This window comes from Mesoplodon densirostris, chromosome 3 (genome assembly GCF_025265405.1).
Source record: "Mesoplodon densirostris isolate mMesDen1 chromosome 3, mMesDen1 primary haplotype, whole genome shotgun sequence".
Classification (NCBI taxonomy): domain Eukaryota; kingdom Metazoa; phylum Chordata; class Mammalia; order Artiodactyla; family Ziphiidae; genus Mesoplodon; species Mesoplodon densirostris.
The window spans coordinates 109786436-109813387 of NC_082663.1; the positions used below are offsets into that span (position 1 = coordinate 109786436).

A 26952-nucleotide genomic window follows, 5' to 3' on the forward strand; every position below is an offset into this window, starting at 1 on the left:
AAACTATCATTTTTCTTTTCTTCTATTAATACAAAGCATAAATATTTGCATTTTAATTCTGACATTTGATAATTAACATTTGTGTTTTCTAGGTATAGCTTACTTGAGTGGAATGTGTAGTGAAAAGAGAAAATGTATTATTGCTGAAGACAATGGCCTGAACCTTGCATTTACAATTGCTCATGAAATGGGCCACAAGTAAGTAAAAATCCTGGCTATGCTAATATATTAGCACGTACCTTTGTAATTTGAGTTATTGAATTACATGCATATCTTTTCATTTTTTGCTTTGAGCCTAAGTTTTTAAATTAGGTAAAAGAGGAGGCAGAAAAGATATTTAAATTTGAAGAGTATCTTCTGGATGTTGTAACCATTCCTGATACTCTGAATGAAATCTTACTACATTATTAAAATCCTCATCAGGACAATCATTACATGGCACCTGATTCATTTCACTCACATTTCCAAATGATATAAACCTTGCAATAATCATGACACTACACAACTGTGCATTATTCAAGCATCCAAGGAAAACACTATGTACAAGTAAAAATAGTTCCAGCTTCTAATAGTACCTGTTTGTTATTATCCACTACAGAGCAAAGGAATTAATCTGTACAGTTTAGGAGTAATGGATCTGGAAGAGAATTAAACTGGTCTCACAATTCATGTGTAATGAACATTAAGTACGTCTCAGGCATAATTCTAAGTAAGCACTTTACATAAATTATTTCACTTAAAACTCACAAAAAGCAGGGATTTCATTTTACAGATAATAAAAATAGCAATAATAATTAGTGGTAGCAACACTTATATAGCACTTACTATGTGCCAGGCACATTTCTACATGCTTTATATATCCCCACAGTGTTCTTGTCAGGTAGACTGTAAGAGTACCCATCCTACAGGGGAGAAAACTGAAGTACAGAGAGGTTAATTTACCCTCCCACAGTTATAAAAATACTATGATGGAGGAAGGATTTGAACTCAAGTAATCTAACTCAGGTCATACTGTTCTGAATTTCTTCATTAAGTTGTCTACTATCTTTGGACCTTGGATTCCTCATCAATAAAATGCAGATAATATCTGTGTTATGAGGTTGGTTTGAGATTCAAATGACATAAGAAATAGACACATATTTACAAGAAATACATTATAGTAGAATGGTGTGGGTTAGGGAATCAGACTTATTTTGACTGTAGGCTTCGCTTCATGCTAGCAGTGTCAGCAGTGCAGATGAAAAGTATTTTAATTGAACTCAGATTTACTGAAGTCCTACTCAGGGAGGTGATCTTTATGGAGACCTCTTTGGTCAAAGACATATTTAGTTTGGCCAGCAGTGTTTCAAAAATTGAATCAGTTGCCAACATTAAAAAGTATAAATTTGACATAAAAATTCAAATTTCCAGACCTGGCAACATTAGACTCACAGTCCCATATGGCAGCCATTCCTTGGAGTTGAGTAGCGTCTGTACCCTTTAGGCTGGGCCCATCTTTCCCAGCTCATCACAGGCGGCAGCACTCTGCTATCGTGCACCCAGCTGACTTCATTTTCATTATATACCTGGACTCTGTAGACAATTGCGTAAACTTGTGTTGGCAGTGGAATTTGACTGGAAAAGGAAAACTTAGACAAAAACTTATAAATGACATAATGGTGTTTGTTTAAAAAAACCCTTTTTATTAGAGTAAACTGAAGTATAGGAAAATGATCAAGTCATAATTATACAGCCCTATGAATTATCAAAAATTGAATGTACCCATGTACCCATAACCTAGTCCGAGAAATAGGATATTATCAGCAGGGATTGATTTTTGATGTCACTGTTTTCAAATGTGTAGGTACACTTTCATTTTCTCCCATGCAGTATTTCAGTAGTCATTCAAGTGCTCTAGAATATATGAGGAGTTTGTTATTTGAAAAACAAACAAGAAAAGATAAATACACTTTAAAATCCTTATCCTTTAGGGAAAGTATGCAGTGCAATGACCTCATTCAGTATCTCACACCAGGAATCATAGGATTTAGATTCTTAATTCCAATACAGTTTTCATAATTTAAAGATGTTTCAGTTTAATCATAATAGGAAAAACCACATGTATTATTTGAATGAAAAATGCTGACAATAATGTTTAGAGGCAAGAAAAAGTTATTGTTAAAAATATTTTAAGACAGTGCATATTAATCATAAATACAATTTTTATAAATTAAATGTAAGTTTCTGAATAATTAAAATGTTTACTTCAGCCATGCATTAACAGTTTGGTAGACAAGCTGAGTATCTTTTAATGAAACAGACATTAAATAATTTTGTCAAGTACCTTGAATACTAGAGGGTTCACTTTAAAAAGAAATTTTAGAGTTTAAAAGCAACTTCTTTTAAATTAATTTCTTCAGTCTGTGTTATATTCTAAAACATAGGAAAAACAGTAATTAAAGGAACCAACCACAGTACAGGTTGCTTCATTAATATGCAAAGGCTCGGTCAATAACCTACAACTACTTAAACAAAAAACTAAATGATATAACTTAAGGAAAGGCCACTTCAGCTTTAAGTAGTAGAAACATTGGTTTATGACCAGGAACTCAGGTTGGAATGGCTAAAATGGTAGTAAAATATTATTTTATTTGACTTTTATAGAGCTGTACCCAAAATCAATAGAGATGTGCCAAAGGTATGTGTAATGCTTGATGGATTAATACCAGGACATGTGATATATGTTGAACTACTTAGCTGCTAAGAATTCTCCTTACCAGTAAGCAATATTTGTCTCAAAAGTAGAGGCTAAAATTTTTCTTGCTGCTAGATAGTGGGAGACAATAGCAGTGAGAGTAATGGTGTCTTCATAAAGAACAAACGAACAGCAGGAAGTTCATCCATATAAATTACATCATCATCATCCAGTGTAAGATAAAAAGCACAATGAAACAAAAATGTAGGAAGAGGAAATAAAAGACAATGTTCATATATACATAGCTTCTCACATAGGGAAAGTTTTCATAGATGTCAGATAAGTATATTTATGGATTCTATGTGCATGTGCGCACGCGCACACACACACAGACAACAGAGCTCTTTTACTTAGAGGTATAATTAAGATTCAGCTACTTAAGTGAAGCTACTTAATTCTTATTTTTTTTTCTTTTTGGATTTCTTTCTTTTTTTGGTTATAATTTCTTCCAACGTATTCAATATTTTTCCTGTAGGCAGAAATGGATCATTTAATTTTTCAACACACAGTTTAAGAAAGGCAGAATGATTTCATCTGAACTTGTCAATAAAGAATACATTTATAATTACGCATGAAATGATTCTAAATTGATTTGAGTGTATTTATGATTGTTGCCTTGAATTTGATCTCTAGAAATTCCCAGAGCAACTCCATGTATAGCTGGGAAAGTCAATATGGGCCACCAAATAATAAATCTGACTCTTGTGGGAGGTTAGAATTTAAGTAATTGAAGTGAACAAAAATATCCTTCTTTTACTATTGCAAAAGAATCTTAAGTAATGTCTGCAAAAATATATTAAAGTTTTCCTTAGAGAAATTACCAATTAAAAATCTTATATTTAATTATATACAAAAGTATAAGTTAGAATCCATAGCAAGAAAGAGGAAAAAATGATTTATACCAATATTTTATGATTCCTTTCCAAAATTATTTTTCTTTCTAAATGATAGGTCAGGGGAGTGATTATTTTTCTTATAACCAAAAATTTCAACAATAGAATGTTTTTATTGGTATTTAATGTTTTATGCTCATGAAATACAGATAGGACTTTCATTAATTTACTGTGATGAAGGCTAAAACTTTATTTTTATAAATAAAATACCTTATGAAATTGTTCATAACTTTGACAGGGTTTGTGAATACATATGTATACACATAGTCACTATATTTTATATGTCTTATATCATCTTTATGAACAAAATTTCTTAAAGTGAGAGATTATACTTTGATTTCAAGCTGTAATTTATTATTAATATATTAATTGTGGTTACATTACTGTGTGTGGAGAGAGAGTCCCCAAGACCACCCTCAGGTTCAATGATTTGCTAGAAGGACTCATAAAATTCAGCCAAGCTGTTTTACTCCTAATGATAGTTTATTACAGTAAAAGGATATAGATTAAAATCAGCAAAGGAAAAAGGCACACAGGGCAGGGTCCAGGGGACACCTGGCACAAGCTGCCACTTGTCCTCTTCTAGTGGAGTTGTACAGACTATGCTTAATTCTCTCAATAATAATGTCTGAGAACACGCACATTATACTGCCAACTAGAGAAGCTAACCCGGGCTTTGGTACTCAGGGTTTTTAGTGGAATTTAGTCACGTAGGCATGGCTGACCACCTATTCCCTACAGAGGTCAAGCTGTTCTAAGTCCCCCACCACAAATCACATTGTTAGTATTAACTATTGGACATGTCCCAGGGCCCCCAAGTAAACAAATACTTTTTTATTAGGCAGGATATTTCAAGGGCTTAGAGTTAGCTCTGAAGAGCAAGGCAAGTCCCAGACCTTTGTTTAGAATGTGCAGGTTTGGGACCACACAAGCTTGTGGAGTTAACTCTCAACTGCACAATTACACAGTATTTTTAAAGTTTTAGAATATCATATTTATATTATGTTGCTAAAGACTATCAAATAATTTAAAATACTTATTATCAGACATTGTACTAAACAGTTTATTCATATCTAATCCAATCTCACAGAAGTCTTGAAGTAAGTATTATCATCTTTTTACAGATGAGAAAACTGAAACTAAGAGAGATTAATTTTTTAGGGGTTCTTCTGATGTTAAGGACATTCTTTTTTGATCAAATATATTGTTAAGATCTTCCTAGTTCTCTTAGTTTGATCTTGTCTTTTAAAGTTTTTGACCTGCAGACTGTTTTTTAGTAGTCAAATCTCATATTATTTTTTCTACAGTTTTTTGCAATTGGAAGTGCTTCCTCATTCTACAATTAGGAAAATATTTTTGTCTAGTTGTTTTCTATTTTCTTCTCCTCCCGCTCTCTATCTCTCGTCTCTCTTTATTGCCATATAACACTTGAAGGTCATCTAGAATCTACTTTAGTGTGTAGTACAATTCTCTCCATTAAATTTGATTTTCTCATTAGCTGCTCAATAACTGATCTTACATTGGAAATGTGGTCTCTGATGAGGTAAGGAGCTATGCCAGAATATAGCACATTGCTCACTTTGTTGAAAAAGTCTTGAAATTAAAAAAAAATGTCAGTTGAACTAAACTGTGTGCTTAATGATGTAGCTGATTTACATTCTATGCCAGCCGCTTATCTAATTACAGATCTGTAAAAAAAAGAGTTCCCCTTCTGGCAGCCATTGCCCAGACCACACTTTGAGTAGCCCTGTTACATAACAGTTATTCACTCTAAGTCAGTATTACAGAGGAGTCACATTTGGTTGCCAGAGAGGAATGTTTTTATTTTTAGCCTGAATGGCGGTTTTTATTTGAATTGTTTATCTCTGTCCTCATATATTCAGTACAGTCCTTTTAGACATAAATTCTGTGATACAATCCATTGCAAATAATAAAAGTTGTTCTTCTGTACACATTTTAGTGGTATTTTAGATTTGTTTGTTATATAAATGTGTGTGTGTATATATATACACGAAATATGAATATATACATATATGTACCATATATACATATCACGTACTTTTTCCTTTAGGGCCACAAGTAATTCAGCCCTCTCTGTGAATTCCAACTGAAAATAAAATAAACCCTTTAATATTGGGTGAGCTTTTACTAAAAATTAGCCCCAGGTCTTAGATATTATAAAATATATAAATTATTATGGAAATAATAATTTGAAAGATAATTGTTAGTAACGTAATCCTGTGAGTATCTTTCTGACCTTGCTATATCTGGAGATTTATTGGGCAACAAAACTTTACACTGACTTAGCACATTGAGACCAAAGACTTCTGCTCCCACCTGAGGAAGGAAGGCAATAATATTAGCTTTACTTTAGGGATGATGGTTGCCAAAGCTCACACAGCTAATGACTGAGTGGATGTTCAAAGTCAAGTCTGTCCAAATCCAAAGCCCATGTTGTTAATTACTATGCTATGTCAGAAATGCAGAAGGGTACTTCTAACTCACTTAACTTACTTCTGGGCTGGCTCTTTATTATCTATCCCCAACCTAATGTCTTCAGCCGTACTTCACACTACGCTCCCTCTCATTCTCAGCACTGCAGCCACATTAGAGTTCTTACAGTGTTTCTAATGTACCGTGGTTCTTCACACTGCAGGACATTGGCACATGCTAAACCCTCTACCTTACAAGGATAGGAACATCTTTGAGTAATTATGTCCTACTGATCATAATTCACACATCTTATCAATAACCATTTCCTATAGGATGTGTTCTGTGTAGGTCAGTCTATTAAACACTTAATGCCACCATCTCTTTATAAATGTGTATTCATTTATCTATTCATAGGCTTTCAACTCCAAGGGGTAATGAACCATGCCTATTTTTTATTATCATGAAATTCCTAATCCATTTGATAGTGCTCGGTACATACTAGGCAAACAATAAATGTGTTAAATAAGTGAATGTTTTAATATAGTAATTATCTTAGTAAAATATTCTTATGTGTAGAATGTCAATGAATTTTATTATAGAAAAGGTGCTGTATGCACACTCAAATTGTTTAGAGCATTTTTAGCTATTGTATGAAACTTTTAATAAGTTATTAGGTAAAGTTTTATTAAAATAATATGGGTGTTTTTAAATTAATTAATTTATTTATTTATTTTTGGCTGTTTTGGGTCTTCGTTGCTGTGCACGGGCTTTCTCTAGTTGTAGCAAGTGGGGGCTCTAGGGTGTGTGGGCTTCAGTAGTTGTGGCACACAGACTCAGTAGTTATGGTACACAGGCTCAGTAGTTATGGCTCACAGGCTCTAGAGCACAGGCTCAATAGTCGTGGCGCACAGGCTTAGTTGTTCCACAGCATGTGGCATCTTCCTGGACCAGGGCTTGAACCCATGTCCCCTGCATTGGCAGGCGGATTATTAACCACTGTGCCACCAGGGAAGTCCCCATGTGTTTTTAAATATACCCAAGGCTACATGGAGTGAGACTTTATTCCTGCATGCACATGCAGAAATGATTCCCTACACCCTAGAAGTGCTCTTCCCTGAGGTCTTCCTATCACAAAAAGTGGAAGCTCCATCCTTGCAGTTACTCAGCCAAACACCATGAAACTGTCCTTGAGCCCTCTCCGTTTCTCGCTATCAACATTCTATTCATCAGCTGTTGACTCCACCTTCATAATACATCCAGAATCTGATTACTTCTCACTAATTCTCCTGCTACCACTCTGGGCCAAGCCAATATCACTTCTCATCTGGATTATTACAGTGGCCTCGTAAATGATCTTTACTTTTCATCCCTTGCCTCCTACAGCCTGTTTTCAATTCAGAGCCAGGGACAGTCTTCTAAAACAAAGCAAATTGCCTGACTTCTTTGCTCAAAATCTTCCAGTAGCTTCCTATCGTACTGGTAAAACTCCCAGCCCTTAAAATGCCCCACAAGACCTTACATAGTCTAGCCTCCTTCACTTCCAGCCTACCATTTCCCTCCTTACTAAGAGGGCTCTAGATGCATCAGCCTCTTTTCTGTAACTCAAACACATGAAGCAAACATCTACCTCAAACCCTGTACCTTTTGCTTTTCCTTCTGCCTGCAGTATTCTTCTCCAGAACAGCCACGTGGCTGTCTCTGTTTTTCTTCTTTAGTTCTCTGCTCAAGTGTCACCTTAGTGAGGCCTTTCTGATAAAATGACTTACAAATGTAAATATAATCACAACTCCAGTTTATCCTCCTCTGCCGACTTTAATTTTCTTCATAGAATGTTTCCAATTCAGCTGTGTATCTATCTGTCTATCTGTCCACCTACATATCTATCAATCTATCTGTATGTATATGATAAATTCTTGACTCCTTAGTTCACTGTTGTATTCCCAACCTCTAGAACTGTAGTACTTGCATACTTGGCACGTAGTATGTACTTTTATTCAATAAATTGATTACTAAAAATGTAGAATATATAACCTCCTAAACCGTGTAGAACAGCTGAATATATGAAAGTACTAATTGTCTAGTAGAAATGAATAAAATATTCTGCTTGAGGAAATCAGTTGTTTTATCTAAGTAATAAGTTTGCATTTACTGTCACATTAAAAATTTACATTGGAATTAACATTATGATTTGGATTCATAGACATTGTAAAGACATTGAAATCTCCCCTCCCCATTTTAAATACCTAAAAATACCAAAGAGAGATTTTTTAAATCAATAGTCAAGCTAAAGAGCCAGAAAGAAAAAATTTTCACATATTAGATATAGAAGTAACCTATTGATATAAAAGAGATGGAATTTCTCACTCACAGGAGGCTAAGTCTTAATACTGGATGGAGGAGCTGAGGGTTTATTGTAGCCTGGTGAAAGGGAGCCAGAGCTTCACAGCCCCTTACATGGCAATGTGTATCTCCAGCCAGCTGGCAACAAATGGTTTGTTTGCTTCAGGACATGGAGTGAAAAAGAATCCATCAGAGTCTGGGATGAACCCTATTCGAATGGCATAGATTCACAGCATAAAGGCAAGCATTAACAAAACAGAGATACAACTACAGTCATAGTGGGAGTTTTTAACACAGCTCTCTGAAACTGGTAGATCAATTGAACAAAAAGATCTATATGGAAGAGAAGAGATTTGAACAACTAAAAATATTGATCTATTGGGCAGATATAAAACCTACAGCCAATTATAAAAGAACACCTGCTCTTTTAAAGCATACTGGATAGTTACAAAGAATGACCATATATTGTTTTATTCTACAAGTCTAAACAAATTTCAAAAAATGAATATACAGATGAATTTTTCTGATCATAATACAATTAAGTTAAACATCCAGTAACAAAAAAACTAAGAAATTTAGAAATTTACAAGCATACTTTTGAAAAACCCATAGATCAAAGGAGAAATAATTAGGGAAACCAGAATATTCTCAGGTTTAAACAATAACAAATACTATTTAGAAAGTGTAGCTTGCAGATAAAATAGCACATAGAGGAAAATGAATAGCTTTAAATGTACATAAAAATTTTATGATGAAATTAATGCCCTAAGTTTTCAAATTAAGATGTTAGAAAGATAACAACAAAGTAAAAACAAAATAGAAGAAATAATGAAGAGTAGAAGTTAATGAAAAATAAAAATGTGATAAATGTGAATAACAAAGCCAAAATTAAATATATGAAAATGCAAGTAAAATTGACAAAAATGAGGGCTTCCCTGGTGGCGCAGTGGTTGGGAGTCCGCCTGCCAATGCAGGGGACGCGGGTTCGTGCCCCGGTCCAGGAGGATCCCATGTGCCGCAGAGCAGCTGGGCCCGTGAGCCATGGCCGGTGACCCTGCGTGTCCAGAGCCTGTGCTCTGCAAGGGGAGAGGCCACAGAGGTGAGGGGCCCACGTACCGCAAAAAAAAAAAAATAATAAAATTGACAAAGATGAGATTGATCGAGAAAAACAGGCATAATTCAACAGTATTAGAAATGAGAAAAGGAGATGTAACACAGATACCAAAGACATTAAAAAGATACTAAGAAAATACACTAAATACTTTCATGGCAAAACGCTAAATGGATGAAATGGGAAAATTCTAAGAAAATGTAATGGAAGGACATAAAGCTCTATAACTATTTAAAGAAATTGAATCAGTACTTTAGAATCTTTTCAAAGAAAACACAAGTTCACATAGCAATAGCTTCAAGGAAATTTAGAAAATCTAAATTTTCTAGAATGAAGGAACATCCTCAAATTCATTATTTGAAGCTAGCAGTAATATAATATGAAAATGAATAAAGGACTATTATGAAGAAGCAAGTATCAATTATTTCTTATCTGAGAATGATGCAAAAATGGCAAAGAAACATTTTCAAAATAAAGCAGCACTGTATAAATAAACAAAGTTAATATAAGAGAATAAAGTTGATTTTATGTCTGTATAGCAGAGGTCATTTATCATTTAAAAATCTTAATCCTCACATTAACAGATTAATTAACAGATTCTGATTTTTTAAAAAAAATTTATTGGAGTATAGTTGCTTTACAATATTGTGTTAGTTTCTTCTGTACAGCAAAGTGAATCAGCTATACGTATACATATATCCCCTCTTTTTTGGATTTCCTTCCCATTTAGGTCACTACAGAGCATTGAGTAGAGTTCCATGTTCTATACCGTAGGTTCTCATTTGTTATCTATTTTATACATAGTATCAATAATGTATATATGTCAATCCCAATCTCCCAATTCATCCCACCCTCCACCCTCCCCCTTGGTATCCATATGTTTGTTCTCTACGTCTGTGTCTATTTCTGCTTTGTGAATAAGATCATCTATACCATTTTTTTCAGATTCCACGTATATGTGTTAATATATAATATTTGTTTGTAATTAACGAAAATTATACTATCTCAGTAGATGCAGAAAAAATCCAATAAAATAAAATTTATTCATGTAAATTTATCAAGATCAATGGGAAACATGATTCTTAATTGTTAAATATTAGAAACATACTCTATAAATTTAATAAAATCACAAAGATCTCACTATATCTACTTCTATATATGTACTGGAGGTACAAACCAGTACAGCATGAGAGTAAAATAAATGAAAGATGTAGGGATGAGAATGGAAGAAACAAAGCTATTTTACTTTGCAAATGATATGATTGCCTACATAAAAACACAATATAATGCAAAGGTAAAGTATGGAATTAGTTGATGAGTATAGTAAGTCTATTGGATATAAGATAAATATAAAAAACTGTCAACACAAAAATACAAAATATCATTAAAAATGAGGATGCTGTTTACTGTAGCAATAGAAAACACAAAATACTTAAGAATAAATCCAACAAAAGACAGAAAAGCAAATATCCCTATTAAAATTCATTAAATCAAACCTGTATCAGTGGAAATATACCATGTTTGTGGATAAATGAAATATCTTACAGATGTCAATTCTGCTGTACATATTTTAGAGGTTCATGGAAATTCCAATGATAAACTTTTATATAACTTGGTAGATATTTCTAACATTTACATATAAGTACAAATAGCCAAAAATAGTCAAAACATTCTTGGAGAAGCTGTGGAGCTGGAGGCAAAAGTAGAAGAGGATGAGGAGGAGAATAACATGGGAATCTTTCTCTAATGGAAATGAAGACCTATCATGAGACTATAGTAACTAAGATCTTGACATTTACGCATATATTGACAGGCAGTACAGTGAAATACAGAGTCATAAACAGGCCCATGCCTACTTGAAACCTGACATCTGACCACACTGTCATTGCAGACCAGTAAAGAAAGTTGGCTGTTTATAAAAATGTGGTGGTACAATTGGTTTTCCACATGTATAAAAATAAAATTGAACACTTTCCTCAGCTCATTTCTAGAAATCAATTCCAGATAAAATAAAGACTGATACATCACAGATGAGACTTCTAAGAGAAAGTATACAAGACTGTCTTTAGGACTTCAGGACTAAAATGATTTCTACAACAGCACACACTTTGCATGCCTTCTTCTCGAAGGCAGAAATATAAGATCTGATAGAGAAGTTGGTCATGGAGCTTAGAATTTGTCTTGTTCAAATTTCCTATTTGTGTGATGGTTTCCCTTAATACTTTTTTTTTGTTGTTGAAGTATAGTTGATTTACAATGTTATGCTAATTACAGCTGTACAGCAAAGTGATTCAGTTACACATATATATATTCTTTTTTTTAATATATTCCTTTCCATTATGGTTTATCATAGGATTTTTTTTTTATTGGAGCATAATTGCTTTACAATGTTGTGTTAGTTTCTGCTGTACAATGAAGTTAATCAGCTAATTGTATGCCTATATCCCCTCCCTCCTGGACCTCCCTCCTACTTGACCCCCCATCCCACAGAGCACCGAGCTGAGCTTCCTGTGCTTTACAGCATGTTCCCACTAGCTATCTATTTTACACATGGTAGTGTACATGTGTCAGTCCTGATCTCCCAATTCGTCCCACCCTTCCCTTCCCCCCGCTGTGTCCACATGTCCGTTCTCTACATCCAGGTCTCTATTCCTGCCCTGCAAATAGGTTCATCTGTACCATTTTTCTAGATTCCACATATATGCATTAATATACAATATTTTTTTTTCTCTTTCTGGCTTACTTCACTCTGTATGACAGACTCTAGGTCCATCCACATCTCTGCAAATGATCCAGTTTCATTCCTTTTTATGGCTGAGTAATATTCCATTCTGTATATGTACCACATCTTCTTTACCCATTCATCAGTCGTTGGACATTTAGGTTGTTTCCATGTCCTGGCTATTGTAAATAGTGTTGCAGTGAACATTGGGGTACATGTGTCTTTTTGAATTATGGTTTTCTCAGGGTATATGCACAGTAGTGGGATTGCTGGGTCATATGGTAGTTCTATTTTTAGTTTTCTAAGGAACCTCCATACTTTTCTCCATAGTGGCTGTATCAATTTACATTCCCACCAACAGTGCAAAAGGGTTCCCTTTTCTCCACACCCTCTCCAGCATTTATTGTTTCTAGATTTTTTAATGATGGCCATTCTGACCAGTGTGAGGTAATACCTCATTGTAGTCTTGATTTGCATTTCTCTAATAATTAGTGATGTTGAGCATCTTTTCATGTGCCTGTTGGCCATCTGTATGTCTTCTTTGGTGACCTATTTAAGTCTTTCACCCATTTTTTAATTGGGTGGTTTGTTTCTTTTAATCATAGGACATTGAATATAGTTCTCTGTGCTATACAGTAGGACCTTGCTGTTTATCTCCTTAATACTTAAGTTATTTATATTACATAACACATTCAGACACACACACATACAATGTAGTATGTGTACACATATATATTACATATATTTGTTTTCATGAAAATATTTAATAAATTTAAAATTAGAAAGGAGGGGCAAAATGAGTATCATTTGTATAAATGGAGAACTTCCAACAATCTACTAAAAATCCTATTAGAACAGTGAAAGAATTTTATTGGCCTGTTACAAAACTGTGTAAAAATTTTTTTCCTTTCCAATACAAGAACAAGAGCCACTTGCAAACTATAAAGAAAGAAAAAAATTTCACTTATATTGAAGATAGCAAAAAATAAAATAAAAATTAAAAAGATAAAACACCTAGGAATATACTTACAAAGGAATGTAAAAGACTTATAAAAAGAAGAATTATTAACCACACAGAGTCATAAAAGTGGTTTAAATAAATGGAAAGAGATTTCCTGGTTTGGGGTAGGAACAGTCAATATTATAAAAAGACAATTGTCTATATATAAATTAATATAATCTGCCCAAAATATCTATAGAATTTTTTTACTAGACAGCCTGATTTTAGAGTCCATGTGGAAAACTCAACATGAGAAATTTCTTGTTTAAAACAAACAAACAAACAAAAAAAAACTGTGGGGAGGAGGAGGGTGAGCACTATCAGATTGTAATACATTTCAGAATAGATAAAGCAGTTTGTGCTGGTGCTGGAAAAAGCAGACAAGTCAATGGAAGAGAGAGTAAGAAGAAAAATTCCACTTATATGTAGGAAAAGATGTGGAAACATAGCATATAATAAAAGCTGCACCTACAATCAATGGAAGGAAATGAATCATTCAATAACAAAAGTAACAGAAATCTGATTCTCTACCTTAGACGCTACATCGGAACACACCAAAATGATTCTGTATGTGAGATTTTTTGTTTTGTTGGCTTTTTTCTTTTTTAGTCTTTTAATAGAGAATGTCTGTGATTCTAGGTGTGAAATCTAGAAATATTTAAGGAAAATTCACATAAAATTAGTGACTTGAAATTAAATATCAAGGCAAGGAAAAAAATACAAAAGTCAGAAGATAAATCACAGTCAGTGCAAGCATTTGCATCATGTGTAATATTGACACATGACAAAGTAATATTTTCCTTAATATAAAAAGAGCTCTTAAAAATAAATTTGCAGGGCTTCCCTGGTGGCACAGTGGTTGAGAGTCCGCCTGCCGATGCAGGGGACATGGGTTCATGCCCCGGTCTGAGAAGATCCCACATGCCGCAGAGCGGATGGGCCCGTGAGCCATGGCCACTGAGCCTGCGCATCCGGAGCCTGTGCTCCTCAACGGGAGAGGCCACAACAGTGAGAGGCCCGCATACAGACAAAAAAAAAAAAAAAAAAAAAAATTTGCAAAATGACCAAAGTCCCATTAGAAAAATGGCAAAGGATATAACCACATAGCTCATCGAGATATTCTTATGGCTTATATGAGAATAGCCTAGTGTTGTTAATAGGATGCCAGTCAAACCACAAAGCAATTCTCCTTTCGACTATCAGATTACATAAATCTACACAGATGAATCCATATTTACTCCCACTGTAAGGACCACGTGCTTCCTTTGGCAAGAAAACTCTCCCTGTCCTCTTCCCTCATTTTCTCATACTCTTCTTTCACATCATTTCTTCACAGAAGTATTCCATGGGTAGGTTAAATCCCTTCATATCTGCTCTTATTAATTCTATGTAGTTTTCATTCCTAATTTTTTTTACAGTTGTAGGTTTGCATTTGCATGATTATTTAATGTCTATCTCTAATTAGATTGTGTTTATTTATTTATTTATTTTTGGCTGCATTGGGTCTTTATTGCTGCATATGGGCTTTCTCTAGTTGCGGCAAGCGGGGGCTACTCTTCGTTGTGATGCTCGGGCTTCTCATTGCGGTGGCTTCTCTTGTTGTGGAACATGGGCTCTTGGTGTGCGGGCTTCAGTAGTTGTGTCACGTGGGCTCAGTAGTTGTGGCTCGTGGTCTCTAGAGCACAGGCTCAGTAGTTGTGGCACATGGGCTTAGTTACTCTGCGGCATGTGGGGTCTTCCCAGACTAGGGCTCGAACCTGTGTCCCCTGTATTGGCAGGTGGATTCTTAACCACTGTGCCACCAGGGAAGCCCTAGATTGTGTTTCTTGAGGACAGGGACTGTGTCTTGTTTTGTTTAATGTTTGTTTCTGCTGTCATTGCTGTTTAACATTGTATCTCTCACACCTTTCATTTGTGCTCAATAAATAGCTGTTAAATGATGTTTCGATTAACAGTGTAAGTGAATGAAAAGCATTCGTCTGTGAGGAAACAGATATTCTTATACATTTTGAGAGGTGTGTAAGTGGGGCACTATTTTTGGAGGCCATATGGCAATATTTATCCAAATTTAAATAGAAGACTGCTGGTAAATACAGTTTCAGTTTATTTTCCCAGCTTTGAGTTTAGCACATGTTAAATTATAATTTAATTTGTTTTTGTGTTTCTTTGCTTACTAGAATGGTTGAGCATCTCATCTTTTTCTCACTTGTTAAATTTATCCCATTACTTAAAAAATAAGTAGCCAATAAAATTAATCATAAGGACTTGAAAATGGTCACTGTCTTATATTAATGAAATAGTATTTATTTTTTGACCATTTAGTATCTGATGCCTCAGCACTTTGTTTTCCTAATTATAAAAACTGTCCTTTTAAGATAGGTTTATATTATTGAAATAATAGTGTGGATATAAGGTTGTAGACAAAGTTGTTTGTCTTGAAAACAGTTTACGATACAATTTTGTAATTTGACTCTAGCACATTTATGATAATTTATACTTGTAATACATGGTGTCAAGAAAATAAAAAAGCTCTAGCAGAGTTCTGCATTTTTAAAAGTTAAAAGAAACTGCATTAAACATATACAATTTATTTACTGATTAAGAATCTCATCTGGTAATTAGATTGCCTACTTCATAGAGATGATGAGTGGATAAAATTACATAAGTTAGGGAAAATTACTTATAAATTATGTGATTATAAAAACACAGAACATGTTTTCACATGGCCAAAATACTTGTATGTTTCTGGTTTTTGTTTTGCTTTTTTGAACCAAGGGGAAAAGACTAATATATATTTATTAAACTTTGGCCTAGAGACATGGCTTTTCCACTAAGTTGACAATTCAGTAGTTTCTTTGGAACTGAGAGGCTAATGAGGCAATAAATATGCAAAGTTAGCTCCTTGAAGGCAACACATATTTGGGGCACCTGCTAAAGTTTTAAGTATTGCCAAAGTACCAACAATGCAGATGCCTTGTAATTAATAAGGCTTTGAAATCAATGACATTTGCTTACATGCTTTGATGGAAATTGTGCCTGGGTAAAACCAAGGTAGGGCCAGGTTATAACCCACTTCTTCAGACATCTGCATTTCTGTTATTGGCATCAATATTGTTATCAGTTCTTAAGTTGAGACACCTAAAACATCTTTAACTCTTTCTAGTCTTAGCTCCTCCCATAATCAGTTGTCAAATTCTGTTCACTGGTCATCTGAAATAGTTATCCCATCTGTCCATTCCCTCTTCTGTTATTATCCAGGCTTGGACTATTGCAATACCCACCTCAGTGGTCTCCTTGCCTTAGCACCTAATCTTTCTAATATGTCTTACTTTCGTCAGATTCAACTTCCTGAATTATGGTTCTGATCTTCAGTTCAGAAATCTTTATTGCTCCTTACCACCTAATGAATGAACTCCAAATTCCGTAGCCTTAGATTCATGACTTTTATAGATTGGTCCCAATCTATCTTTCTAACTTTATAAGCTACTTCTCTATTTCATGAATGTAAACAATCCATAATTTTCAAGCTTCATGTCTTTATTAATGCTTTTTTCTTATTCCAACTCCCAGCCCTACTGATTTATACCTTTTTCAGTTTTACTTATCCATTAAGTAAAGACAAACGTAATCCCTTTAATGGTCAAACCAAATGTAATCCTTTTTGTGAAATTAGACCTGAAAGTCCAGCTGGAAATGTATCTCCTTTTTTAACTCCCTTACACTGTTAGTTGTAAATATCTAATATATACTGATTTATACTGATATTTACACACACACACACACGCACACACACACTCCCTACTAGACAGGAATCTCTATAAAAATAGGATTAGTGTCTAATACATTTTTTCTCATATAGTACCAGGTTGAGTGCATTGTATATTACAGGAACTCAAATATTTATTGTATGAATGAATAGCATTTGTTTTAGGAATACTCACCTTTTGGACAATCATTTTGAGATTCAGAGTAGAAAGCAGTTGAGTTCCAGAAGCAGGGAAAGAGGAATTAGTTTGGGTCAAAGAATGCAATTTCATTGACTGGAAAATATGGTTTTATGACTATAAAAATACAGATATGGCAACATATTTTTCCTTTCTGGCATATGCTATTTTGATTCTTATATAAAATTAACTATATAGAAATACAGTAGTTAAATTATACATCAGTTATGATGAGTCTTCTTTGAAGTTTGGTTACAGGCCTGTTCAGCTATTTCATGCACATTCTGAAGTCATGGACTTGGAAGGGACAATTCCAGAAGTTTCAGCAATAGTACTATTTAATCTAAAATTCTGCTAATTAAATAAGAAGGTAGCATACGCTCCAGGAGGTATCCTTTAAGCATAAATTTGGCTAATCTCTCTCAGAATGCCAGAGGAGTCCCTTTTAGAAGGAAATAAAATTTTTGGCTTTCATTCTGCATTGATGCCCATCAGTATATCTACTATATCTTATAGTAAGTATATCTTGTAGTATGATATACTGATTAGATCAGTATACAGTATCAGTATATTGATTACATCAGCATATCTTACTATAAGAAAGAGAGGATATATTCTAAAGGGAGAGTAGACAAACTGTAAGAAGTAAATAAGAAATGAAGATAAAGACAGTACATTATCTAGGACTCTTAGGATGGGAAACATAAGATAACAGATTACTGTAATAGACAAAAACAAATATACTCTTATTTCTAGAAATCTGTTGCTTCTTAAAATATTCAAAATTAATTTTTCTGTAATTAATGTTCCTTGACCCACTAAAATTGGTAATAGCAACATGTAAGTTCACTGTTTCCATATTGTACAGTTTAGAATTCCATACAGCAAAAGTCACAAGTATCTTCCTCTAGTACACACGCCTTGGTTAAGGATAGAAATTACTCAGTGGGCGGATGAGAGAGAGCGTATTAAAGCAACACAGACTTGGGCTTGAATTCTTGTCATGCCAGCTACTCTCTGAATGAACTTTGGGCAAGTCAATCTGTCTTTACTAATTTTCTTCATTCCTAAATGTGGATAAGTTTTCCTTTCAAGGTTCATTGTTAGGTTGGTGATGCTCTAATTGCATGGCACATTGGTTGACTCATAACACAGAATGAATAATACAGAGTGAATGAATAATAATAATAATTCATTATTAGTAGTATTATAACTATTTTTATGAATGCTTCAATGTAACAGGGATATTTTCAGCCTCCAATGGCCATACATCTCTCTGTTCACTCAAGGAGTGCTTTTATACCCTTCAGAATTTTTACTGGATTGGCAGGAAGTGTACTTATTATGGTGGGGTTTTTTTGTTTTGTTTTGTTTTGTTTTGGATGCACTGGGTCTTTGTTGCTGCGTGCGGGCTTTAGTTGCGGTGAACGGGGACTGCTCTTCGTTGCAGTGTGAGGGCTTGTCATTGCAGAGGCTTCTCTTGTTGTGGAGCACAGGCTCTAGGCACGTGGGCTCGGTAGTTGTGGCTCATGGAGCTCTAGAGCGCAGGCTCAGTACTTGTGGCACAGGGGCTTAGTTGCTCCACGGCATGTGGGATCTTCCCGGACCAGGGCTCGAACCCGTGTCCCCTGCATTGGCAGGCAGATTCTCAACCACTATGCCACCAGAGAAGTCGAGATTCTTGTAAGACCACTTACACAGTTTTTGTATTTGCTACTTTATTTAGACAGTGATACCAGTTAGAGTAATAAGTAGTTTGTCCAAGTTAATAATCAGAATGGGACATAAGCCAGCAGAGATGTGGCAGCACTCCCATACCAGATTCACTTCAAGTGTAGGTTTGGGTGTCATAGTGAGTAGGTGGAAGAGGAGAAAAATCACCCAACTAGTGAACAGCCATACAAGAATTGGCTTTCTGTTTCCATTTCTCTAATGCATTTCTCTTGGCAAATGTATGGTCTAGAGTAAGGCAAGCAACCTTCCTTGAGCAGATCATCCACAGACTTTTCAGGCTTATGGTTTCTCCAAGTCAGTAAGATGCCACATTAGTTTCAACTTTCCATCAAATGTACAGAATATTTAGTTGCTCCTATGATTCTATATTAGTTGATAAAATCTATGTGTATTTATTTATTACAATTTAAGGAATTAAAAAGAAAATATGATAATTCTTATTCTCTGAACACTTAAATTCTAGGTAGTAATACTTTGTATATATTACTTAAAATTCACCAGAAATAGAAGATAGTTCTGATAGTTTTTGTGCCATATATTTGAAGCGTACAAAAGTTAAGAATCATGAGAAATATGTGCTAGAATTTATTGAGTAGTCCTTTATATGGAAGAAGGTCTTAAAATTTAAGTTGCATTTGTAAATACAAATAAGCTGTGGAAAGCATTCTGAAAGGAAGGGACTGTACAAAACAGTAGGCTGGAATTAACTGTTCCAGTGGAAATTATATTGAAATCAGTTTACAGATTATTTGAAAACAGGATAAAAAGTTTGGATTTTATCTTGTAGCTCATTGGTTCTCAGAATTTTAAGTAAGAATCATTGAGAAAATGTTTTAAAATACAGTTTCTTAGGTTTTAGGCCTCTTTTAATCGGTTGGGGTAGAGCTCAGGAATCTGCATTTTAACCAGCCCTTTGGTTCATTATTCACTTTTTCAGTATCATCGCTTGCCAAGGAAAATTGAAAGATTTTACCTATGGAACTAGTTTTTGTTAATGTTTTCATAAGGAATTAAAATAATTAAATAATTGTTTAATAAGGCAAAGAGTTAAGGCCAGGTGTGAAGGGGTTATCCAGAAGTGAAGAACAACAGTTCAGAAGCGAAGAAAGTCACCTCTTGTCTTGGTTGATGGAAGTAGTGTTGGAAAAGGAGGAATGGGTGGGAGAGCTTTATGGAACGTAGAAGGACAGGATCCAGGCATCTTTTAGCTGCATGAGGGCAAGGTATGGAGTGTTCCAGCCCCAGTATATGATAAAGTCCTTGAGGGTAAAAACTGGATCTTACTCATTTTTACGACCCCAACTCAGTACAGTGCCTAGCACTTAGTGTGTTCTTAACAAGTATTTTTTGAATTGCTAGATAAAACTGTCATGTAACACACAGCAAAGTCAAAAGGAATCTCCTTTTGTACCCCTACTTTATTTTTTGACTTCTGATTTTTTATCTTGATGCTGACTTACTTTCCATTGCCTCTTGACTTACCAGAGGAAGTACATATTTGTTTTGTGCAAAGTGAAATGATTTAAAATATAAAAAGTAATGAAAATGTCTCATATTTCTTAATGTTGAGCTTTTTTTCCATGATTACACAGGAGTGAAGTTACATCAAATCAGATATAACCACTGAATGGTATGAAATTAAGTGTCATTTGTGATAGTTTGTTTCTTTTTTTAATTAATTTTTTTCTATATAATATATGGCTTTTAGTGGAAAATAAGATATCATGACAAAATGTTTAATGTATTCAGCACAAAAAAGTTTACTCTCTTAAAATATGACTGTTTACAAATTGGATCCTTTCCAAATTATCCAAAAAATGTGAGTGAATTCATAAATGTTCTCTTTTCTGACTCTTTAAACATCAAAATGGACCATCTTCAAAATCCAAATGCTTCTCCAGCTTTCCGCAGGATATCACAAAACTTCCTGGCAGAGACTTTTAAACAAGTTGAGAAGTTTTATAAGATAAAAATATTTTCTCAGTTGACTTGACAACCATGTACAATGTTAGTGGAGAGTTTATTTGCCTAAGGCTCTTTGTCAAAGTGAATTTAAACTGAGATTATTAAAATGTAGCTCAGTTGCACAGTGTGAGGAGAGGTGTTGCTAATGTCTTACTTCGAGAATGTTTTCCACGCAGTGCATGCGACTTGGTTATGGGACTGTATATGTGAAGGTGCGTTTCTGCTAACAGACAGGAGACATTTAAAATTATTCAGAAAATAAACCTTATTTGTAAGTGGATTCTTTTGATCTATAGTTTGGTGATTTAACGTTCACTTCTTTTGACCATCAGACTGCCTGGGTCTGAGTCACAGCTCTGCTATTAACCTCAGCACCTTCCTCATCTGTAAAATAGAAGTCATGATAACAGAAACATTCTAGGGGTATTGTGAGGATTAAATGATATCATTGTAAATGATTAATATAGTGACTGGCGCAAATAAAGGTTCACAGTTGTTTTATTTCAAATCTGTAGAATCAGAACTAAGCAGTGTCTCCTGATAGTTCCAGATGTGTGGTTATAAAAAAAACCCTGTCCCAATTTAATGATAACTTCTGTTACAAGTTAAATAGCTTTAGGAAAATTTAACTAATGGTAAACAATGCTTGAATCACCAGATCTCTCCATGGCTGTAGCTAATTTCTTACATGAGAATCAGGATCCCAAAAGGAAAATGATCATCTGGATGAGAAGTTGTAATCTTCCCAATTTGGAAAATAACATTACACTGCTTTGGGAAAATGTCCAAATTGCTAAATCTTGGAAGGAGTCCCTCTCCTTCTCTCAAATGGACACATTATTTAAGAAGTTTTATTATTTCTGAAAAAGACCAGTTGCCTTTCAAAAATAATAACATTTGTGTATGGTTTGAAAGACTGCACCACCACAGATGGAAGAGTTGAGTATGTTCCACATGGCAAGTGGCTGTTGTTATAACAGGGTCACCCGACAATGTGTGCTGCAGCCAGAATCCCTGGGGGAGGTGAGACAGTGATGCAGGCAGGGGCGGCATTGGAACCGTACAGTCATTGCATTAGGCATCTTTATCAATCTGGGAGATTGTGGCGTATTTACAATTTCTTATTTTAATTTAACATACAGACAAAGTAACTTCTTGCCATTATTATTTACTTGGCTTTTCTTAAATCTCCACTTTCATGAAAGTCAGCCAATACAGCAGATTGCCTTTAATGATGGTTATCTCTGTTTTTTTGACAAATTAGAGAGATAGGATAAAACTTCTCTGATTTACTGCCCCAGTTTAAAAAAAAAAAAAAAAAGGCTTATGGGTTCCTGCTGTATTGCAGGCACTGTGCCAGGCATTTTATATCATCCTCATGTAACCTTTACAACCAGTCAGGAAAGTATATTTAACAGATGAGAAAACTGAGGCACGTTTATTCTTTTATTATTATTTAAATTGCCTCTGGCCACATGAATAAGGGGGAGATACATGATTCAAATCTAACTCCTACGTCTTTCACTCTAGCCCTCAGTAAGTGAATTGGCCCCTGCCTACTCCATATCATGTCTTACTTTTTATCTTCAAAGTATGAAAACATTTTTCTTCCTGTTCTCTCTGTCAGTCATTCTATTAATATGTATTGATACAAACCCTATTTAAGGACATTAGTTAGACGAGGAAAGAGAAATATGGTGTATCGTATAGCTGAATTTTTCTAACACTAATTTTTCTAACACTAAAAGTGAAGGATGATAGTCAACAGTATATTTTAAATTTTATTTAGATAATTTCCATAATCTTCAAGTTAGCAAACATAATGAACTTTTAATTCATTACTCTTCTTCATAAATTAATTAATTCCATCTATATCATTTTCTTCTTTCAAAAACATTAAATCTAACCATTTTGATTTAAATCTTTAGTTTATTTAACAAAAAATGTAGTTCAATAGTCTTGAAATTTTTCATTTTCATATGAGAAAATATAGGTAGTATAGTTGTAATTTCCTTTAGCAACTTCTATAACAATATTCTTTTATTAGTATTTTAAAATATCATATATATATATTCCTGTTCACAAATTTTTTATGAAAGACTATTTTATTTATTATCTAGATCATTACACAATGAGAAAAGGGAGAATTTTACTATCTTACCATCATCTCAAACTTAGCATGTGCAAAACCAAGCTTTCCTCTTTCTACTTCTTCAGTATTAACTCTCTCACAAACAGTTATTTTAATGCCCTCATTATGAGAATTCATAGGAGATTATATGCAACTTTTACTGAAATAGAAGTGATTCTGTTGGGTTGCCCAAAAAGTTCATTCGTATTTTCCCATAACCTCTTGCAGAAAACCCGAACGAACTTTTTGGCCAACCCAAATGCATGCTGACTTGGTTCAACATTTAAATACCATTTATAGAGTATGGTTCCCATTTGCCAGGATCTTAGAGCAATGAGTAAGTTCCTACCCTCAAGAAACTGGAGAGATAACCAAAAGTAAAAACATACAGTACAATGTAGAAAACACTGTAGTAATGTTGTTCACAGAATCCTGTGTTGGGAAAACAGAGACAGTACACGTAGGCGAGGTGGGAGTTTAGTAAAAGAAAACCTCCTGAAAGTAATCTACGTGAATCTTGAAGATCAAGTAGAATTTATCCAGGGAAAGGCATTGAAGGCAAGGCACTTTGGATAGGGTCAGGGAGGGAGTCGACTTCAGTGGTTAGTCACATGATTCTAGAGCCAGACTCCTCAATTCAAACATCACTACTTTCCACTTTCTTGTTGTATGGCCTTGGGAAAGTTACTTCTCATCAGCAGAAAGGGTATTATAATAGTTCCTACCTCATAGAATTGTTTAATTCAAGCTTATAAACCCCTTTTTTATGGTGTATGACACAGAGAAAATGCAAGAGAATAAGGAACAACATAATGTTTGGGAAACTACAGATCATTTACTCTTGCTGAAAAGAAATGCAATAAATGGCTTGGAAGAAGATTAAGAAACTGCGTACCATGTTAAGGAGCTGGAAATTGCTATATAGGTAATGGAAAAGCAGACGAAAGGCAGCCCAATTGTGTTTTTAAATAGATCTTACTGGAGCAGGGCAGGAGGAAAAGGGAGAATGTTGCCAAAGATTAGAAGCACAGAACCCACTCAGAATGCCATAGTAATTTTCAAGATTAAATATTTTTATAATCCTCTTTAATAGTAACAGAAGGAATTGAAAGGAAGTAACAGTTGAAAGAAATATTTAGAAAGTAGATTAGCAGGGCTTGCCCCTAACAATTAGTAAATAATTGGGTGATAATTTGGGAGAGGAAGGAATAAATGATGACCTGTAGATTCTTGGGCTAGCAAAGGCACACAAAAGAGAACAAACGAGAAAGAGAATACAGGAGTACATGGAGGTTTGAAAGAGAAAATATTAAGGGCAGCTTTTAGACATACTGAATTTAACAGTCTTCTAATACGTCCATCAGAAGATAAGTCAGAGTTTTAGAATAGAGTTACAACTTGGAGCAACAGATTCAGGATTCTGTAGAAAAGATGAAGATGGCCAAGAGTGTGCAGGTTTCCCAGGGACAGTTTGTGTTTTATGATAAGTGGAGGAAGACTATCTCGTGAAGCACTTGAGGAAAAATAATACTTTAATGTGTTTTCGGATTTGATAAAAGGAATGAATAAAGGATCTTTAGTCAAGAGCAAGAATCTAGTGTGATTGAATAGAAACTTACCATTTCTATGTGCTTCCTACCTACTACTATGTCAAAAATATATCTATAGATCATTTTGATACAGGTGAACTAAGCATGTTATTTACTAGATTGATTGGAAGAATGTTTTTTACTAAGTAAAAACATTGACCTTTAATATAGACCATAAAATTTTAAAAATAAATCAGTCTGAAATCTAATTTTATGTTGACCTTTAAAACTAATTTCTCGGGACTTCCCTGGCAGTCCAGTGGTTAAGACTTCACCTTCCAGTGCAGGGAGTGCGGGTTCGATCCCTGGTCAGGGAGCTAACATCCCACATGCCTCGTGGCCAAAATCCAAAACATAAAACAGAAGCAATATTATAACAAATTCAATAAAGACTTTAAAAATGGTCCACATCAAAAAAACTTAAAAAAAAAAACAAAACTAATTTCTCTCCGCATAGACCAGTGGTTGCCAAGGGGAGGGGAGGGTGTGGGAGGGGTGGAGTGGGAGTTTGGGGTTAGCAGATGCAAACTGGTATATATAGAATGGATAAACAACAAGGCCCTACTGTATAGCAGACGGAACTGTATTCCATATCCTGTGATAAACTATAATGGAAAAGAATATGAAAATGAATGTATATATATATATATATATAACTGAGTCACTTTGCTGTACAGCAGTAATTAACACAACATTGTAATTCAACTCTACTTCAATAAAAAAATAAAATTAAAAATTAAAAAACGAATTTCTCTCTCATTATTTTAATTATTTAGCTGTTATTTAATTGCAATTATAATAACAGGTTAAAAATATCTATCTAATGTAATTTTTAAATTTTATATTCCAAATCAGCATGGGGATTAATCATGACAATGACCACCCATCATGTGCTGATGGTCTTCATATCATGTCTGGTGAATGGATTAAAGGACAAAATCTAGGTGATGTCTCGTGGTCCCAATGTAGCAAGGAAGATTTGGAAAGATTTCTAAGGTACTGAGGTCACTAGCTGTTGCTGTGTCATGAGTGTGTATGTGTTCCTGCTTCCTCTACCAACCTGGGAGGGTGCTGTGGCAGAGGGGAACAGCCACCAGATTAGGAATCAAGGTACTTGGTTCCACTTCTGGTTCTCCACTGACTCATGGTGCGAACTGGGACATATTATTTAACACACTTGTTTCTTAGTTTCCACACTTTCAAACAAGAGGATGGGCAAGGTGATTTGTAAGGTTGAAAGTTATTATAATGATAAAAAATCTTTCATAATATTTAATTGCCTCTTCAAAATTTCTCAGTGGAAACATTTTCATTGTTCATCCCTCTACATCTGTTGTTATAAAGAACCTCTTTAACAAAAGCTCCACCTTTCCACTGTGGTAGTTCTGCACTCTGAATCTTTTTTCATTAATGTCAATGCATAGTTTTCACCATTATAATAGTCCTTGGTTCTCCTCTTTTCAACCTTTAACTTTGGTAATATGTAGCTTCTGCCTGGTTGGAAAAGGAAATGAAAAAAAGTATTACTGTTCTAATTTTCATTTTAAAGCCCTGTTCTTTACTTTTTCCTTCAGTAATAGAAGGGGAAGCTGAAACAGTACCAGTAGATGTTATGTTAAGTCCCAATTAGTGAGTGAGAGATGCTTAAAGTATCCAAAAGTCTAAGTAAGAAATATAGGAACATCTAACTAGCTAAATTCACTATGCAAATTTATTTTTCCATACTATTTAAATTGTCAAGCTAATTTTTTGTCAAATGAATATTAAAATCTATTAAAATATATTTATTACATTACTATAACTCTTTCCAGAAATATATGCAGTAGAGTCTGGGCATTCTCTTTGTCACTGCAACAGTAGCCCCTCAGTAGGCCCTAATGAGTGCAGGATTTTATGTAGTTGTCTTCTCATGAATCAGAACTATGATAAAATTAAATTTTACCCCATAAATAGAAGTTGTAGTACAATGTCAAGTAGAAAAATTTTCACACTATTAATAGTCACTTGAGAATGCTTTCCATAGATTCCTTAAATCCCAGAATATAGTTGATTTCTTACCTTCATACCTTACTTTTGGACAAGTTACTCTCTGAGCTTCTTCATCTTATAAATATGTAAAATAATAACCACCTCACAGTGTTATGTAGATTAGCTGAGTTAATCCATATGAAAGATCTTTAAAAACAAAAGTCCTGTTAATTTGAACTTTTTTATTATTAGGTTTATCGTAATAATTATAAACAAATGATTCTCATACATGGGATAATTTCTATGAGCATTCAATAGAAGAGCTTATAAATAAAAGTAAGAACATATTTTAGTAGTATCGAAATGTTTCCTGTTGCTGTGTTAACTA

At 34.4% G+C, this 26952-nt stretch overlaps 1 protein-coding gene across 1 annotated transcript in view; it reads left to right on the top strand.

Moving 5' to 3' along the window:
* Window positions 1-26952, top strand: part of ADAMTS19 (ADAM metallopeptidase with thrombospondin type 1 motif 19) — a 284954-nt gene that overhangs the window by 125909 nt on the left and 132093 nt on the right. Inside the window, exons 8-9 of the mRNA XM_060091906.1 lie at window positions 93-198; window positions 25452-25592. Of these exons, the coding sequence (XP_059947889.1) occupies window positions 93-198; window positions 25452-25592 (247 nt within the window). The remainder of the gene's footprint in view (window positions 1-92; window positions 199-25451; window positions 25593-26952) is intronic.